We start from the raw sequence: 20062 nt of genomic DNA on the forward strand, positions 1-20062 counted from the left end.
AGGAATGACAGCCGAAGGACAAAAGCCAGACCCGGGATGGCCAGGCAGCCCGGCTGCTCTTGGCAAGAGAGCCAGACGGTGAAGGGGCAGGGTCAGCCCGCGCTACTCGCGGGGCCGGGAAGGGGGTGGTCTTCTGTCCTGTTCTTTCCCCGGCAGGCCAGCTTCATCCCTGGCCTCAAAGCACCTTGACCTCGTAACCAAGCAGCGTTTGGTCATGAAACTGCACATGACGGACTCTACGTAGCCCAGGAAGACGCACCAGAGACTTAAGTGCTGTCAGATGGGCTGTTGAAGTCCAACAGACTTTTTTTTGTCCCTCTCTGGCTACTTTTTATAATAGCTCCAAATTTTTTTTTTAAACAAAGCCCAAAACTAAAAAAAAAAAAGCACAAAGCATCTTGTGTGAATGTCTGTGAGTGTGTGAGTGTGTGTGGGGGTGTCCGTGTTTCCGACATTATTCACTTATTTCTCTTGAGGAGAAGCGTGGGTCACAATATTCACCCCGTGTTCTGAGGTGTAAAGTTCCGGGGTTAGTCTGCGACGGGCCTGTCGTTGGGCTACCCTCGGATTCTCTCCCTCTGACCAACCTCCAAGCAGCTAAGGCAGACAGACCCGCAGAGGAGACACAGCTGTTGCCCGGCCAAGATTCTAAAAAGGAGAGAAAAGGAAGATCGGCCACAAACCCCAGGCACCAGGATGCCACAGAGACATTCCCGGCCCTGTCTTACTGTTTAGGAAGGAGGGAAAAAAAAAAACGAGCTGACCTGGAACTCCCGTTTGCCCGCCCTCGTGGATTAGGTGGTCGGAGCCCGAGGTGAGCTTCGGGAACCTGGAATTGGTAAATGTCTCATGTTTTAGTCAAGATGTGTCCACCTGAGATGAAAGAAATCTGTGCCTGAGTGTCAGCGCCTGTCGTCGGACACGGGTCCTGAGGCTGACGGGGACGTGTTTGTTTCTGCTTCCCGGCAACGGTTGGGCAGTTCTCCCGGCGGGGGGAGGGACAGTGTCTGGAAATGCGTCCTATGGAGAGGCCCACGCATGATGGACACTCAAATCTGAGATAAGCTCAAAGGCCCCTTCCTCCCAGACTTGGGGTGAAGCCCAGGGACTGGTCCGGAAAGTCCCCTAAGGCTTTTCCCACCCCTAAGGGATATTATTAGTAAGTCCTTAGCTGCTGTCTTGATGACAGGCTTCTGCCTGCATTCAGGAAAATAAAGGCTCCACCAGCCGTCGTTCTGCACCTCTTCTTGACCTCAGAGATAAAAAATCATCCTCTTCTTGGTTATAAACACACTTCTCCTATAACTGAACTCCAGCTCTTGCATAAAGAGTCACCTGCTGCGGGAGCAGAGGGAGGTGTCCGGAGGGGCAATTACCCAGATTGTTTCCTATGCCACAGACGTGGGACTTTGGGCTCATCTGTGGGGCCCCCCAGACTCAGAATCCTGAAAGTATGGCCTCACCTGGGCCAGAGCCGCCCAGTGATAGCAGCTCCCCGGGGGAAGCACTCACCTGAGTGAGACGCACACTGCAAACCGGACACGGTTCCAAGGGCTTCCCTGCACTCGCCCCTTTGTTTCTCACATCAGTCCCCAAAAGCAGAGACGCCTACTACTCCCATTTGCAGATGGCAAGCTAAGGCACGGAGAGGGTAGGTAACTTGCTAGTAAGATGCTTCTTGGTTTATTTTATTAACTGCAAAAAGCATCCATTTGAACTAGCGATGAAATCAGTTATTAATCAAAAAGGAGACGGGACTGGGAGCCTGGAGGCAAAAGACCAACCAGGAAACTGTTGACAGGATGAGTGACAGGGGATGAGGGCCTGGGCCTAGGCAGCGGCCGTGGAGGCGGTGGGGCAGGAAGGACGGGAAGCTGTGACAGAGACAATGTCCACAAGACATGGTTGAACTCGAACATGAGGGGCTGGGGGAAGAGGGAGGGGGCTGGAGGAGCACAGGACTGAGGACGGGTAAGGTTCACATTATTGGGTTCTTACACTCCGTATTCTGGTCGTTTCCACCTTTCTACACAGCCTCCCAGATGATCATTTTAATGACTTCCCCGTGATCATAAATAACATTTAACAAATCCTTCCAATGAGACGAGTATCTACCCCCGATACCTGATTGTAGGCCTTACAACCAGCCTACGGGGTAGATGGCAGCATCGTGGTCCACTCTGAAGATGGGAAAGGGGAGGCTTAGGGAGACGAGCCAGCTTGGCCGAGGCCGCAGACCCGGGAGGGGCAGGGGACAGGCCCAGAGTACAAATGCAGGTGGTCTGGAGCGTCGCTTGGGGCCGCAGTGTCACACCCAGACCTGCGGCCTCCAGGAAACCAGCCCCGGTCCCGATTCTCACGGTGTTACACATCGAGGTGGTCTCTGCTCTTTGACTCTGCATGTAGTTTTAGCTTTAAATTTCTGCAAATATTCTTTCAGCCCCGTCTTAGTGCTCCTCGTTTGTGAAGCAGTTGAGCGTTTAGCGCAGAGAACGCTGTGGGTGGGCTGATTGCAAGGACACATTCTGGGCGTCCCCCAAACTAGGAAAAGAAAAGAGGCATTCGTCCAGGAAACCCACCTGGTTTTATCCTGAAATATAAATGCTCGTCCCAAAGAACCTTAAAGGAAAACATCTAACTGATGATTGAAATGGCTTGATGTGGAAAACCATGCCGAACCCCGCAGCAGTCCCGTCCAGCTTTCTCAAGTCATTTCAAAATATTTTTAGAGGCTGTCGTAAGTACTTTGCCAAGAGAGATGAGAAACATTACACTTAGCAAGACAAAGCTTAGCCCGCGAGAACTTGAGCAACAGTTGACAGAGGCTCGGGAGCATTTGAACACAACCCACCAGAAAACAACTCCTCCAGGACATGAAGTCTTCAAGATGATGCTTCCGCGAAGATGTTCTGTGTCAAGCGACTTGAGGTCTCCGGACTTCCCCAGCCTTTCGGCACCATCCTGGAGAGACCTCTCCCGGCTGATTGCCTTCAAACGTGCTCACGGACACCCCAGGAGGAAGTATAGTTTGGCCCAGTATATACCCATGAGCGTGTTGGGTGCGCACACAAACGCCCACCCGTGCACATACTCCTACCCGTTTCACTGATACAGATTCGACACAAAATAATAGTCATCTTCTCCATGTGCAAGTGACTCAAGTATTTTCTTCCCTATTTTATTTCTTAAAAATTCTGGTGCTAGTACACAAAATTGTTCCATGAGGGCTTGAAGAGTCGCAACCGAGAATTTAGAGACCCTGTCCCTAAAGGACCTAAGTGCAAGGTCTCCAGCCCGAAGATGTGCACCAAGAAGAATCTACAGTTGGTGTAATAGAAAGCGTAAGAGCTTTGGAATCACAGGGCCATGGGGTCCATTCGCACCTCTCCGATTTCCACGCTCTGTGCCTTGGGCGACTGAGCTGTTCGTCCGACCTTCTGTTTCTTTGCCATAATCCTTTTGGACTATGGCAGAAGACACTTGTAAAAGCACCTGGCCCAGCACTGAGGAGTCATTCATTCATCCAGCCCGTATTTACTGAGCGCCAGATGCTCTCCTGGGGCTGGGCATACAGCAGCTGACCAACCCGGTGACCCCTCTGCTTTCACAGAGTTGACATTCCCGTTGGCAGAGACAGACCAGAGGCAAATAGACACAGAATATGTTTACATCAGGGATTAGGGCCCCTGGGGGGCTCTGCGCTGGAGCATCTCCCTTTGGCTCAGGCCGTGACCCCGGGGTCCCCGGATCGAGTCCCACATCAGGGTCCCCATAGGAAGCCTGCTTCGCCCTCTGCCTGTGTCTCTGCCTCTGTGTGTGTGTGTGTGTCTCATGAATAAATAGATAAAATCTTTTAAAAAATAAAAAGAATACGTCAGGGATTAATAAGGGCTGTATCGGTCTCCTATTGCTGCTGTAACAAACTACCACTAAGTTAGTGACTTAACACAATTTATTATTTTATAGTTCTGGAGGTTAGAAGCCCAAAAAAGATCTCGCCTAAAATCAAGGCGAGGCCAGGGCTGCATCTCTTTTAGAGGCTCTGGGAGAGAATCCATCTCGTCTTTTCCTGAGTCTAGAGGCTGCCCCACACTCATTGGTTTTGAGGCCCCCCTCGCCCCTCTCCAAAGCAACCATGAGTTGAACCTTTTTCACAGGGTATCACTCTGTTGGCACAACTTCTCCGACTCTGACCCTCTTGCCTCCCTCTATTAAGGCTCCACATGGTTCCCTTGGGTCCGCCTGCACAATCCAGGATAATCTCCCCACCTTAATCACATTTGCCAAATCCTTTTTGTCATGGAAGGTGGCATGTTAAGGGTTAATAGAGCAAAGCTAAATAAAGGTCATTGTTTCCCTTTAGTATTTGCAGCAGGAGAACTCAGCCTCCCTCAGCCTAGCTAGGGAACAAGAATGGCCAGAGGCATTGGACTCCCTTCATCCCACACTCAGAGGCTCACTCTTCTCAGATTCAGCCCATTGCTACAGTTCCAAAGGGGTTGTGATTTGGGGCAATCCACGATGTTTGTAATCTGTCCCTTGAGCCTGGGATTCCCGAGCAAGTCGTAGGTGCTGAGTGAGCCAAGGGGAGAGCCAGGGATCTGCACCCCCAGGGCCTTTCATTGGTCTTGCTCCGTCAACATTTCTATCCAGTCATTTTCCTGAATTTGTCATCATTGTTGCTTTGGTGAACTCTGGGCATTAAGTAGAAAGAAGAAACTTTGATGAAAGTTGAAAAGATAGATTTGTGGTGTGGGGATATATCCAGAAATGGTCAAAAGCAAAAGCTTTTTGAACATGAAAGAGCTTCTCTGTGCTTGCAAATCTGGGGCTGCCCCAAAGTCTCCAGTGTCCCCTGCATGAGCATCAGGGCCCTCTGTTATGTGTCTCTTCTCCCCCCCAGGCTCCTGCAGCCCACACTGTGAGCTCAGAGCCTGGAGAGTCACTCAGCCTGTTACAACCACATTGCCAGTGTATATGCTGTTCACGTGACTGAAGAAACATGGAAAGTTCTACAGGTCTGTGCTGGCCACTGCTCTGGTTTCATTTGTAATCTCGGTGCATTTGTTGTTTTTGTTCTTTTCAGGGAAAACTGGATGCCTTGTGGGTCCTACTAAGGAAGGGATATGATCGTGTGTCTGTGATGCGTCCACAGCCAGGAGACACGGTAGGATTCATTCATGATGTCACACACATTGTTTTTCTCTGTCCCTCTGACCTTGCTGAACTAGAATAACTCAGATATATCCAGCTATTGTTTTATGTTGTGAGAAATCAGACACTAATTTTCAAAATTCTGGTATCTATGAGAATTGAGCGTTGACTTGTTTTTTCTGGGAAGGATTTTGACAAATACATTGAGTTGAACCTCCTAGGACTTGAGCTTCTTCATCTGTAGGTACAGTGAGTGGAAGAGGTAGGGCTGGCTTTTGCCTCTGCAGCAGCAGTGGCCAGTGGTGACCAACAAGATGCCAGGATCACAAGATGGGGCGGGGAAATGGGGGCCACAGAAAACTCTCACCGTCTTCCAGTAGGTATTGGGCCCAACTGGTTCAAGACCTCAGGAGGGCCTTCTGCCCTGGTGAGGATTTGCCCCAACGTGGTCAGGGCCAAGCTTGGGGTGTCTCCAACTAAGAGGAGGCAGAAAGGGAGGAGCCAGCAGAGACCCTTGGAAACCATCTGGCCCCTCTTCATTCTGTCAGTGAGGAAATGGAGGACGAGAGAAGCTGGTAACTGGTTCCGTGTACACGGCATCAATGCTGGAAACAACTCCAGTTCCGCCGACATCACGCTATTGCTCTGTCTTCTTGCAAGAGCTGGTCCCTCTTCCCTAAATTCTACAAAACAAAGCTTGGGACCAAGTGCTCCCTGAACTCCCAGCCAATGGCATCGCCCATCCACTTCTCTGGGAGTCGGGCATATTAACCCACAAGCAAAACACGGGCGCCTGGTTTGGAACTTGTTTCACTTCGGGCAGAGAACTTCCTTCTTGGTGGGAAAACCCCAGGCAAGTTACTGAACCTCTCTGAACTCCATCTTTATAAGGTAGGTCAGGCTTGGGCTGGTTGGAGAAGGTAATGTCTGTCAAGGGCTCGGCCCAGGGGTGAACCCGCAGCGATGCTCGGTCAATGGCAAAGATGATGGTGGTTATGGACTTTGTGCTCTTCTGCTGTGTGTCAAGGGTTGATGCCGAAGTTCAGAGCACATTGCAGCGGACGTGCATCAGGGGTACCCACTTGTTGGCCCTGCTCACTCTTCAACCCAGCACAACTCATACAACAGAAAAGCACCGTGTATTAGGCAGGCCCCTGTTCCTTCGCGCTCGGGGATGGCGGTGGGGCTGGGGGGTTGTGGCCTAGGGGATTTGGTCTAAAGTTCCAGAGCTTGTACGATTAGCTGTCCCTGCCCCCCGCTTGTGGCAGGGGCAGCAGGCAAGTACGACGTGACAACAACCAGGCCATACAAGTGCGGGGCTGACTTGGCCCCTCTGGGATGTGGGATTTGTGTTTTGTCTGTAAACGTCAATAAGAACGCGCTGTGATAGCAAATTGTAAAGTACGGGCTCTCCCGTTAACGGAAATGAGCCTGGGCCGTAAAGTTTGTCCTCGGGGTGGTATTTGGCTTTATACATCTGGTTTCTGTGGGAAATTAAGAAAGTTTTGTTGTTGTTTTTTTAAGTGTGCATGAGACTCATCAAACATTGAAAAAAAACAAAACAGTGAGATACCTCAACTCAGGTTCGGCGGTACTGTTCTCTCGTGACGTGACGCGTTGGTCAAGTATGCAGGCCCACGGTCTTCAGGGCACCTGAGAGACCTCTCCGCTAGGATTTGTTAATCCAGCTGACCGGCTTGGCAGAAACCAATTCATAAGCTGAGTCAACCTGAGTAGTCGTCGGGGAGGTTATCGTGGGGAAGACCCCAGAAGCAGCACCCGCTGGCGTGAAACGGCTAATGGGTTAAATTCAACCACAATGGGGCAGCCCCGGTGGCGCAGCGGTTTAGCGCCGCCTGCAGCCCAGGGCGTGATCCTGGAGTCCCTGGATCGAGTCCCACGTCAGGCTCCCTGCATGGAGCCTGCTTCTCCCTCTGCCTGTGTCTCTGCCTCTCTCTCTCTCTCTCTCTCTCTCTGTCTCTATGAATAAGTAAGTAAAATCTGAAAAAAAAAATGCAACCACAATGGAATGCAAACCGATGGAGGGTCCTCTAACGAATCCCACCTAAACCGAATCTCTTAACCTACTGGTTTTGAACCAAAGTTGAAGATGGTCTCCACACTTTTGAGAAACACAGTAGCCCCTTGAGTTGTCGTTCTCCGATCGCACAAAATAATAGATTTGAAGGACAGAAGGCCTAAGCACTAGGATGCATTTGGCCGTAGTCTCAGCCCTGTCCCTAACGGATGGTCTGGCCTGCGTGTAAATGGGCTTTCCTTATAGAAATCCTGATAGTTTTAAGGCACAGGGGAGAAAGCGATGCAGGGCATCGTGTCCTTGTAGTCGTGACGATGGCCGCAGGCACCTTGATGTCTGCGTGGAGCTTCAGGAGAAAGGTCACAGAGCGGGTAGGAAGGGGGTTCGAGGCTGCCCCGCGGTAACCGGGAAGGAGTTCCAGGGGAGGGACGACTGTGTGGTAGCTTGGTCCACGTGCTTATTCTTTTTTGTTTTGCATAATCCGGGAGACTCGCAACAGATCCGCATCACTTGCTCGGTGATGACTCTGTTAGAATTCCTCAGCACTGATTTATGGGGCTGACCACATTTTCCATAAACTGAAAATGACTACATCCCGGCATGTGCTCGTGAACAAGAGTCACAGGTTCTGAATTTTTCCTTTAAAACAAAAACAAAAACAAAAATCACCTAATTGCATTCTCAGTTGCGTTCTGAATTGTTTCAAACCCATGTGGCCTCACAGAAGCCTGGCAGTCCTTCCCGATCCCGTCCGCCCCGTCCGCCCCACGGTTAACCCACCCCAGCCGTGCAGACGCACGCGGGGCCACCAACAGAGCCCACGGGCTGAGGGCCTCCAGCCTCCGCCTGAGTTGAGGGTTGGGGAGCCCTGAGCCCATGGCCACCCTGTCCCTGGGCCTGGTGCCCTCGGCCTCGGAGCTGTCCGAGCTCCCGTCAGGGGGACCGGGAGCAGGGCCGCAGGGGAGCCAGGAGCTCTTGGGTCTGCCGCCACCCGTATTCCCTGCTCTTCCTTGGGTGGCTTCACCATCCTACGGTTCCCAGGTGCCCACCAGCAAGGCCCTGGGCCTAAGCAAAGTGCCCACAGAAGCCGCTTAGGCAGCAAACCAGCAACACGTGTGATCCTAAAACATGACAAGCTCGCTAAGTTCTTTGCCGAAGCCATCCCCCCGCTTCCAGTGGAGAGCTGTGCTGCGCTCTTTCTAGAACACCTGCCTCAGCCTATGGCTCTGGGGCTTCACACTTGCAGAGACTGGGAAAAAGCCCCCCCCCCCCAAATAGCTTGATTTGGAAAGACTCCCCTAATTGCAAACACAGGGATATAAGGGAACTTCAGAGATCAGGGTCCTTGGAACCCAGTGGCTTTCAGCCTGGTGGCACCTTGTGATCAGCTGAGGAGCTTTAAAACCCCGACGTGGGGCGGGGGAGCGCCCGGGGGGCCCCGTTGACGGAGCATCAGACTCTTGGTTTTGGCTCAGGTCATGATCTCAGGGCAGTGGGATCAAGCCCCGCAGCAGGCCCCACGCGCCGCAGGGAGTGCACTGAACATTCTCTCCCTTCTCCCTCTGCCCCTCTCCCCGGCTGTACTCACTCCTTCTCCCTAAAAGAAAGAAAGAAATCTTAAAAAAAAAAAAAAAAAAAACACTGACCCCAGAATCCCACCCCATAGGTTCTATTTCACTGATCTGGGATGAGGTCTGGACACTGGGATTTTAGAAGCTCCCCAGGCGGTTCTAATGGCAACAGGGTTGAGAACTGGTGCTCGGGTCCAGTTCCCTGTTTTTCATCCGAGTCGGCGCCTTCTCCTTCCTTCTCCTTCCTTCTCCCTCCGTGCGAGGGCAGCCGTGCACACGCCTCCAGAAGCCCCGGGCCCACGTCGGCCGGGCACGCGGGAAACACACGGCCACCATCTGCGTGGGCTCCCCCCGGGAGGATGGTCCACGTGGACTCGGGCTGCTGTCTTGCCGTGACTCCCAGGGGAAGGGGTGGCAAAGAGCAACTGCAGCTCCGCCTCATATGGTTTCTCCTGGATGCAGTTCAATCAATGCATTGGCCAGTCCCCCCCCACGCCCCCCCCACCCCGGTTGTTTTTACCTCGGCCGCGGGAGCCATCCCCCTTCACGTGCCCTGGGAGGGCCCCACTAGATTGGAAGTCCTGTCTGTTTTCAGCTGGGGAGGCCGGGGAGGCCGTACATTCCATTACTATCAGCAAGAACAAAGAAAAAAAAAATAGCCTAAGGCACAGTCTGAGCTTGTTTTGTGAGGCGGGGCCTGGTGCAATCCCAGGAAGAGCCGCAGGAAGCGCCCCGGATGGGCCCCCGGCTCGGCCCCGGGGCTGCGACAGCCTGTCCAGAGGTGGCTGAGGCCGAGGCAGGTCCCTCAGGCCCCGGCCCCCCACCCACCCTCCCACCCCCCCTCCACCCTCCCACACACACCCCCACCCGCCCCCCAGGCCGAGGCCGCCACCAGCTGGCTCATGGCTCCTGGGCACAGCTCGGGCTGGCGCGGCTGTGCCCGGATCATCCCCCCCTCCGCGCCCACCGTCCCTGCGGCACCACCTCTCCTGCTCCCTCTCTCCCGTGCGCCTGCCCCCAGACACTCTCGCGTCCCACACCTGTCGGGCTCCCCAGGACCCACCTCGGGGCCGCGCGCCCACGATGCCCAGGAGAACGGGACTGCGGCTTGGCCTCTGGGGTGGCCGCAGGGCTTGGAGGCCGGTGGTCACGGAAGCGCACGGCGCCGGGACGTCACGGCAGGTCGGGGAATGACGACGACCTCTAGTTACGGAGCAGAAACTGAGGCTTGGGCGGTGGTTACCTTCCCCTGGGGACGTCACAGGACCCGTGTCCCTCTGAGTGGCCGCGGCTCCCGGCTCTCGGTCGCGCTGGCGCCCCAGGGAATGAAGAGGTGGGCCAGACCAAGAAGGGGGGCACGGCGCCCGGACGGGGAGGGACCAGGGGCCGGAGGACTAAGCGTCCGTGTCGAACTGCCCGTTGCAGAACCGAGCGAGAGCTGCTTACGCGCCGGCACACGTCGGGTTTCAGGGACGATCTGGGGAAATGGACAGCGTGGGCATCCAGAGTAGAAAGGTTGGTTGACATCCCACGGGACGTTCACCTCAATTCTGCAGTCCATTGGGGTTTGGTTTTTTTTTTAAGATTTTATTTATTTTATTTTTTTAACTTTTTAAAAATATTTATTTATTCATGAGAGACACAGAGAGATGCAGAGACACAGACAGCCTGCAGAGAAGCAGGCTCCAGGCAGGGAGCCCGACGTGGGACTCGATCCCGGGACCCCAGGATCACGCCCTGGGCCAATGGCAGGCGCCAAACTGCTGAGCCACCCAGGGATCCCTCCTTTGGGGTTTTTTGAGAGATTTTATCAAGTCCTCCCTACACCCGATGTGAGGCTCGAGCTCACCACCCCGAGCTCAAGAGTCACGCACTCCCCCGACGGGCCCGCCGGGCGCCCCGACCCTGCGGTTCTTACCAGTAACTTCCAGTTCACAGAGAAGCCTTTTGCCTTTGAAACTCCTACCTGCAGTTTTCCCCCGAGTTCGCTTCACTGTGTCTCCCATAAAACCCCCCTGTTCCGACGACACGGGTTGGCGAAGGTCAAAGGAGCAGAGCACAGGCAAGAGCTGCCGCCGTTGGCTCGGTTCAGGAATCCGCTGGGACAGCAAGGGCCGCTGGGGGCCACGAGGGGCTCTGCGGGAGGTGACGTGGGACACCGGACAGACGCGGTCGGGGTGGCGGAAGGGCGATCACGGGCAGCGCAGGGTGCAGGGGGGCCGCTGGGACTCGGTCCGGCAGCCTGGGTGGAGAAGGGCCAGGTCGCGGGGCCTCCAGAACCAGGAGGCAGCCCGCGGGTGCCAGGGGGCCGCAGTGGGGACAGTGAGGTGGGCGCAGACGGGATTTCGCCACCTTGACAGTCAGACCGGGGAGCCTGGGCCCGGTTCTGTGCCCGCTGCGCGCTGATGCTCATCCGGGGACGATGTCCCAGCACCAGGTAGACCGTCCTTCACCAAGTTCTCTCTGATGCAGGCGTGACTCCATATTAACCACGTGCGTCACGCGTGTGTGGGATTGGGCCGCAGGTGTCTTGTCCTGCAGAGCCGCCGGGGGACAGGCGTCCTCCCGATGAGCCGGGAGCCCATCCGCGGGGTTGCCCGGTCCCCCGCGGGGCCCTGAGGCTGGAGGTCAAGTGGTGACGCGGGGGAGGAAGGTGAGGGATGCTCCACCGGGAACTGGCTGGGGGGCCCCCAGTTCAATCCCGGGGCTACCCCGTGGCCCCGGTTACGTTCCCCAGCTTCACTCTCCCCGGGCGTGATAGGGACCCCCAATCGCCACTTCCCTGGGCATTGTCAGGGCTCAATAAAGTGACACGTGTCAGTAGCTGGAGCAGGTGGGAGTTCATTTCCTCCCCTCCCCTCCCCGCCCCCGGGACGTTGCCATCAGTTTCCCAGGAGTCCGTTGCGGCTCGACGGGAACAGAAACCTCCGTGGACTCACCTCGGCCGCGTCCGACGGCACCGAGGCTGGAGAGCCCAGCTGGGGACCGTGCAGGGCCTGGCGCCGGGGCCGGTCTGCTCTTGCCCCGTGGACGGGCCTTTCATACTGGCGGTTTACACGGACGAGCTTCAGATTTGCCGTCGGGTCCGTCTGCAGCGGTGCCGTGTGCTGGCCCCGACTCCCGACCTCTGTACCGACGTTTTGTGAGAGTGGATCATCGAGATCGTCGAAGAAAAAGAGGAGGAAAGCAAATTGTAAGGAAATGTTCCTCGAGGGTGTGATTTGTCTTGGCAGAGCACCTTCCTTGGATACTTGTATCCTCAGTGGGATTTATTTCAGTTCTCACCCTTGGAAATCTTTCCTTCATTGTCTCGTTGGAGAGGGACGTGAGTACTTAGGATTCTTGGCTTCCTGGCCCGAGTGATGAAAAGAAGTTCAAGTCACCCTATGTCCCCAGCGAAAACCAAACTGTACCCCAAACCTGCAGAGGTAGCTGTTTCCCGAGACATCGGACCCAAAGTGGATGCTGCGAAACACACCATCCTGAGGTTTTTCTTTTTCCTTTTCCCTTTTTTTTTTTTTAATTTTTTGTTTTTTGTTTTTTTGCACCAACGTCCTTCCCTGCGGTCGGAGATCCCTCTAAATTCACGGATGTGCAGGCGGCTGCTGGGGTGGAGGGCTGTCCCCTCCCTCGGCGCCCCCGCCTCTGTCGTCCGGTCCCCCACAGCCCGACCACACGCACACTCCCCTCGTCGTCGTCGTCGTCATTTTACAGCTTCTCCTAGGACGCCCACGTTCGAAGGGCCTCATCCCCCAAACGGCTGCAGCAACGGAAAGTCAAGTCCTGGTGTCGAGGCTCAGGGCCGGGACAGGGCAGGGCCGGCCAGGGAGGGCGCCTCTGTCCAAATTCTCTGGCCTCATTTTTTCCCTTCCAAACCGCGTCAGGATCGAGCGAGGCAGGACTCGGTTCTAGAGTCAGGATCGCACCCGAGCCCGGACCACTTGGGAGGTTGGCAGCTTTGTCCAAGCACATGGTCGTGTCCAGCAGCTCGTGCGGCTGCCGTGGGCCTGGGGACGCTGGGGAAGACCGTCTGCGGGGACGGGCCTCGGCCCAGAGCCGCCCGCACCCCACCCGCTGGGAGCTGGGCTCTGGCCGCGGTGCTGGGGTCACAGGGCCCAGGGCGCGCCGTGTGCAGAGGGCCGCCCCCGACACCAGCCCCTGAGCACGGCTCCCCAGCGTCTCCCAGCCGCCACCTTCCTCCCTCCCCTGTTGGCCCCTGGGGAAGATGAGGCTCCGGTAGTCAGGGTCACACAGGGAATTAGCGGAAGTGGCTGGACCAGACCCCACGGGCCACCGCCTGCTGTCCCTGCGGCCTCACCCCTGCAGGGGAGGTGGGTGGGGAGCTGGGGATCAGGGAGGGGCCAGAGGTGGGACAAGGCCGGATTCTGGAAATACAGCGAGTCCTCCCTTCTGGCCTCGCGCCGCGCCCATCGCCCAAGCCTCTCCCTTTGCATCCTGCCCGAGGGGACAGGACGCTCCCGTCCTCCCCACAGCCTGCAGTCCCACTCGGGGTGCACCCCCACCCCCCATGCTCCCTCTGGGCCCCCCTCCCTCCTCCCCTGCATCCCCAGGGTCCTGTGTAGGACGGGGTGCACCCCCACTCCCATGCTCCCTCCTGGCCCCCCACCCTCCTCCCCTGCACCCCCAGGGTCCTGTGTAGGATGGGGTGCACCCCCTGCCTCCCATGCTCCCTCCTGGCCCCTTGCTCCCTCCTCCCCTGCACCCCAGGGTCCTGTATAGGACAGGGTGCCCCCCATCCCCCATGCACAATCAGGCCTGGAGCTCCTGCTGCACAGCAGGCACCCATGAGGGCGTGAGAGGAGGGAGGTGGGCCCCTGCCCTTGGGGTGCACATCAGAATAGGCAGGAAAGCAGGGTCACACTGCACCATACGTGTGGTGGGGGGCAGTTCGGGGCACCACGGGGTCAGGGGGCAGGGAGTTGTGACCCAGGCTTCCAAGGCGGACACCCGAAGGCCGAGCTCTCCTGGTGAAGTGGGGGGAAGCCGTCCTGTGGGGGGCACGCCTATGTGCAGCCCCAGGCGGGAGAGGCCGGAGGAGGAGGCCCAGGCTGACCTTGGGACCGGAAGGGGAGAGCAGCCTCGCCCCCCTGCTGGCTCAGCACCAGCTGCGGCCCCGGCCCCCCAGGGTCCCCCAGGCCCCTCCTTCCTCGGTGCTCACAGCTCCTGCAGCCAAGTCGGTGAAAGCCAATACTGACCTTCCTTCCTGAAGAAGCTGTGATTTTAGCAACGAGATCATAGCTCTTCCCCCCCCCCCCAAGTTCTCTCCGCACTGAGGACGGGGCTCAGTTCACCTTCTCGTCCCAGGAATTGTGAGTCTCGGCAACCCCCAGGTGCTCACAACCGGCTGCAGACTTCCGCGGCCTCCCCTTGGTAGCAAGCGCGTTTGCGTTTCCATAATGGGCCGCAATGTGGCAACAAACCCTCTGCCTTGTAATGGGGAGAGCGGGCCCACCCTGCCTTCGAGGGGCATCTTCCCGGAAAATGAGGCTTCACAAAGGCTATTGGAACATTAGATTTTCGTTGGGATGGCTGCCCCTGCCTTTTGTCACCGCCGCTTACTGATAACTTTGACTTTTTACACAGTTTAGTAGAAAAACAACTCTGACTTTACTAGGCTCGCTTTTCAGATTCATTCTTATGGGATTTCCTTAACCTTTCGGTGCTTTTGTGTCTTTTCCCTTTTGGCTGATGCCGTGGATCGCAAGGCCGCGTCCAGAACCCACGGTGCTGGCACAGCTAGCGCCCCGCAGATGCTCGCTCCCTAGCGTCCGGGCCCTCGCTGCCTTCCTGGGTTCCCCCCACCCCTGGACGGGGTCGCCCCATTGAACGGCGTGGCCTCGGGGGCTGATGCCCAGGCATCGGCCGCCGTCACGTTGGCCACATGCCGACTTTTCAAGGCCTCTGACTTGAACACAAGCTCTAAACGGAGTCAGTCTTGAGTAAGCTTTTCCATCGTCTCTTCTGCTCACTAAAGGTGATGTGTAATGGCAAATTCCTAAATGTCACAGAGTCTGGAAAGTTGGGCATCATAGCAGACATCCACTGGCCTTTAGTGGTGCAAGTACTAAAAGCGAGCCCGCTGCAGATTCTACCGTGGGGTCGTCCCTGCTGCTGCACCAGACGTGTCCCCCTTCCTTTCTCTTTCTAGCAAGGACGGTAGCTCTGAGCAAGAGACGTGGAGTTTCTTAGACACGGAGGTAGACAGAAATAGAAGGGCGGTGGCGTGTCTTGTCCTTTGGTGGTGGTGGTGGGAGCAAGCGTCCCAGAGTCCTGACGCCACTGCCTCGGTGACTGCAGCACGTCGACAGACCTAGGGGTGCTCAGCGATGGCCAAGGCATCTGCAGAACGGAGGCGGCTCCCCACGCAGGTAAGCGGCAAACACGCCTCTAAGGGAGACCGAGCCCCGTGAGAACGCCCCGAGGCCCAGGTCCCCGCCGCCCGTGGGCTGCGCCAGCGGCTCTCCACCAGATGCGTCTGCTCGTGGACCCAAGCAACATCTCCCGGCAAAATTGGACCTTACGGGTAATTAGCATCAAGCCAACAGCCTCCGTGTCTGCGCCCACAGCGGGCCACTCCTGAGCGGCTTGGATGCAGCCTTCCGGAAGCTTTCGCCGGCCCACGGGCACGTTCCAGTGTCGTCCAGCAGCACAGCTGTGCTTCCGCGGGCTGTGCACTCTCCTGCCGGAAGGAGGGTTGTGCCCCCCGGAGGATCACCCGCGCCGGGTTTCGATGCCCGTCCCCCGTAAAACTCACCCAACCCAAGCGCTCCAAGACGATACAATCGACTTAGGTGTCCAAGGAGAACAGGAATCTTTGGATGCCTTTATTCTGTAATTAATTTTCTTGCTCTCTCCAGCCCGTTCTTTTGAGGACGTGTTTGGTTCTCATCCATCTCCAAGCTGACTTTTTTTTTTTTTTTTTTTTTTGGTTTTAACGGCCAACGAGTTGATGATTGGAATTCTCTAGCTTTGTAAGCCCTGGAACAAACCGTCCCTCCCTGAAGAAACACAGCTTCTCATAAATCTTCCCCCGCCACCCCCAGGAACGCCAGGGTTAGAGAGGAGAGAAACAAGATTTGATATTAAATGAGTCATCTTCCCAGCTGTCGCTTGCAGAAGACCGATGAGTGCAGAGGTGATAGACAGATGCAGTTTCAAATATAGTTTTCACACCTTAAAAAGTCCATGGAGATCGGAAGATAGAAAGCCCCTGCGTGGCAGGAGTTTTAAAGTAAAGAATTTTCTTGTAGGCTCTTCACGGTCGTGGGAGAGCAGGCCAGGGCCTTCGTCCGGGTGAGAACATCACTAAGCCGCTGGGTGGGATGACAGTGGAGTCGCATTTTAAAAAATTACTTGTGACCTCCCCGTTTCACCCCCACAGGTAGCAAAAGGTGGTTTTAGGCCGTAAACACCCCAAAAGTAGTCTAGAGCTGTACTGTCCGGTAAGGCAGCTGCCTCTAAACATGGTTGAGCATCTGCCTCCAGCTTAGGGCGTGACCCCAGGGTCCTGGGATCGAGTCCTGCATCAGGCTCCCTGCAGGGAGCCTGCTTCTCCCTCTGCCTGTGTCTCTGCCTCTCTCTCTGTCTCTCAGGAATAAATAAGTAAAATCTTTAGAAAGAAAAAAAAATGAAATATGCAGTGAGGATAAAACACACTCTGGATTTTCAAAGTTATAATATAAAAAAATATGGAATATCTTTTTAGTGATTTTTCTATTGATTACATGTTCAAATGATAACCTCCTGGACATACTGGGTTAAATAAGCTATATTATTAAAATGCACTTCACCCGTTTCTTTTTTTTTTTTTTAATTAAAAAAAAATGTTTTGATTTCCATTTGGGTTTTTTTTTATTTATTTTTTATTGGTGTTCAATTTGCCAACATATAGAATAGCACCCAGTGCTCATCCCATCAAGTGCCCACCTCAGTGCCCGTCGCCCAGTCACCCCCCCCCCCGCCCACCTCCCTTTCTACCACTCATTATTATTAAAATGCACTTCACCTGTTTCTTTTCACTTTTCACAAATGTAGCTCCTAGAGAACTAAAAACTACCCAAGTGGTGTGCGTCCTGTTTCTACTGGACAGCACTGGTCTGGAGGACTGGCCTGGAAGACACTGGTGAGGAGGGGGCGACATGACTTTCCTACAGGCCCTGAGCCCTCCAACCATTTGTATTTTGTGGACACAACGAGGGTTCCTGAAATCATGGGAATCTGCCCCAGCCCTTCCTGGTGTTCTACTGGGTCAGCCAGGACTTTGCCTTCCTGCGCCGGTCTCTGTCCCCGGCTCTGTGTCCGAAGCCAGACGTCTCGCATGCTCCACCCCATGCTCCGTTAGGGTTTTGTTTGAAGCAGAGAAGCATTGGGCTAAATAAAGCACTTGCAGACGACCTGCTTCTGGGTGGGTTTTGTACGTCGCCGAGCATCTCACTCATTGAAGCAGAGCGATCCCTGCAAAGTCAGCCCTCGACACAAGGGCTCGCAAGGGAAGAAAAGGAAAATGAAGCCGACAAGCATTTACGGAGGTCTCTCGGCTGCTTCTTTTCTCTACTATCATCACAGGGAAGAGAGGCCTTGCAGCCTTTAAAACTCTCTTCTAGGTTCGTGTACTTTTATGGGATTACCTTCTCTAGCTTTGAAAAATTTCTAGAAAGCAAATAGTAGCCCCACCTTACCAGAACGGGAACCCACGTGACTCGAGCAGTAATGATCACTAGTACTTGCCAAAAGCCATACAATCTGCAGTTACTTTCTTTTCTTTCTTTCTTCCTTTTTTTTTTTTTTTTTTTGCAGTTACTTTCAAGGCATTTTTTCCGATGACCCTGTGACGTGGGTGTTCTCGCTCCCATATTACAGATGAGGAAATGGTCTTTACAGACGACCAAAGAGCTTAGGCTCTACACTGACAAATGAGAAAACTAGCATTGGTCCATCCGACATGTGTATTTCTGTCGTTCTAAGCCCTGGTGAACCAGGTGCCTTCATGGCATTTACGCTCAAGGGTTCCCAGCATTCCAGTGCCGTGCCACGAACTCGAATACAGTTGTCCCTCCTTGTCCGGGGGGGCGGGGGGGAGGCATGTGCCAAGACCCCCGATAGATGCTTGAAACCGCAGCAAGTACTTTATGTATACTGTGCTTCTTCCTATACTTCAATACCTGTGATAAAGTTTAATTCATAAATCAGGCCCAATACGAGATTGACAACAATGACGGTAAAATAAGACCATTATAACGACCTACTGTGATAACAATTATGTGAACGTGGTGTCCTCTTGTCTCTGAACACACTCTACCATCCTGGACTCATCCTGCTTGTGATGATGTAAGAGGATAAAATGCACAAAAAAAAAAATTTAAAGATAAAATTAAAAATAAATAAATAAAATTAAATTAAATAAATCAATAAATAAAAAGGATAAAATGCCCACATGATGAGATGAAGGGAAGTGAATGATGGCGGCGTGGTTGGGCGACCACTGACTGTTGGGTGATATGTAGAAGTTCTGGTTTTGGAGCCGTGGTTGACCAGGGGTACTGAGACTGGAAAGTGGAACCCCCAGATAAGGGTCTGCTGGAGGGTCGCAGGGTGGAAGGAGGGTGGATGTCTTGCCTGCATGGTCAGCAAAGCCCTGTCTTGGGAGAGCCTGACATCCACGGGAGATCCGAATGACGGGCAGGCCAGACGGGAGCCCGGGCGGTGGTGCAAAGGCTACAAGGGCAGAGAGCAGTGGGGATGGAGGGCGGTAAGGCCAGCGGGGCAGCCAGGGCCGTAAACCCGGGGAGGCGTCGGCGTTGACGCTGGGCCCAGCGCGGAGGACTCGGGGTGCGGGGACCCGTCGAGGAAGCACACGGGCCGGTTCGTATTCTACAAACACAACCGTCGACGCCGCGGGGAGAGTGGGTGGCAGGGAGGCTGGAAGGGCGGGCGGCGAGTGAGGCGGGCGTGCCGGCCGTCCTGGGGCACAGGCAGCGGGGAGGGCGGGGTGAGGTGGCCCGGGGTGGACGGACGGATGGCGGAGATACAGCCGGGGCGCTGGCCGAGGACGGCTTAGCTCGCTGGTGGCCCGACGGGCCGTGCGGCCACTGCCAGCCCCCCACGGGTCCCTTCCTAGCGGGCTCTGCTCCGGATGCCTTCCGTCCGGTCGGGCGTCGCGGGGCCGGGGACAGCCATGGCCCGGGAGTGGCTCGAGGGAGGAGGACGCAGTCGGAGTCGCCTGCCCCGGGGCCTGGTCAGAACGTCCACCTCAACCTTCGTTACCCACGAGGGCGGATTTTAATCAGGGGCTCGTGTCAGGCTAAGCCCCACGGGGGCCTCCCCCTCGCCGCTGTCAACAGGCACTTGATGAGTCGCCGATGACCCGAGAAATGAATTTTTAAGTGAAGTCTGCCACCTCCCCCCCGGAGGCCACCTCCCCCCGGACCTAAGCTTTAGGAGCACAGGGTGCGGGCCTGGGACCCGGTATTTACCCCCAGCGTCGAGGAGCGTGCCGGTGCCGGCCGACCGTGGATGATTCAAAAAGTATTCTCGAAGGAACTACCGACCCCGGCGAAAGCCGTGTTCCTCCAAGCCACATGCATGCTGGCTCCCCTGGCCCAACGCATCTCTCCCTCCCCCCAACCTCTCCGCGTGGCCGGACGGCTTGAAACGGCACCAACCAGGGATCCCGTCCACCCTCCGCGTCTCCGGGGACAACAACCCACCAGCCGCCGGTCATTGCCACTCAGGAAGGCAATTGCCACAAGGAGCTTCCAGGGACCCCGTCGTTGCAGGACCCGCGAGGGAGGAGACGCCAGCCTGGAAGTGGGGACTCGTCTAGACTCGCCAGGGAGACTGAGGACCCGGAGGGCCAAGGCAGATGGGAAATGAAGCCAGAACTTTCTTTGGAGCCTGCCTTCGGCACTCGCTCCCCGGGTCCAGTTTTCTAAGGGCCGCTTCATTTTTCGAGCCAACAGGGATCTCGGATCTCTCCGGAGCCTGCAGTTTTCAGGCCTTCTTGTGCCAAAAAAAAAAGAGAGAGAGAGAGAGAGAGAGAGAGAACTTCTTTAAATGAAATCTTCCCGGAAGCCCAGTGTGAAAAACAGAGAAGGAGACGCTCTGGTTCTAGACGGGCCCGCGGGGCAGGAGGCCAGACACACACACACACATTTGCACGCACGGTTTTCCCACAGTCGCCCCGCGACCTCCCCTCAGCATCCCCAAGCGCTTCTGAAACGCAGGGAGCCCTAACGTAGTGCAAGACCCGCGCTGCCCTGGTCGCACCCACGTCTGCGAG

General features: G+C 55.6%; 1 protein-coding gene across 1 annotated transcript in view; it reads left to right on the forward strand.

The window, feature by feature from the left end:
* The window catches only part of ANTXR1 (ANTXR cell adhesion molecule 1), a 197509-nt gene that overhangs the window by 149678 nt on the left and 27769 nt on the right, over nt 1-20062 (forward strand). The window contains exon 17 of the mRNA XM_041755120.1: nt 5087-5167. Within this exon, the coding sequence (XP_041611054.1) occupies nt 5087-5167 (81 nt within the window). The remainder of the gene's footprint in view (nt 1-5086; nt 5168-20062) is intronic.

This window comes from Vulpes lagopus, chromosome 5 (assembly GCF_018345385.1).
Source record: "Vulpes lagopus strain Blue_001 chromosome 5, ASM1834538v1, whole genome shotgun sequence".
Classification (NCBI taxonomy): Eukaryota; Metazoa; Chordata; class Mammalia; order Carnivora; family Canidae; genus Vulpes; species Vulpes lagopus.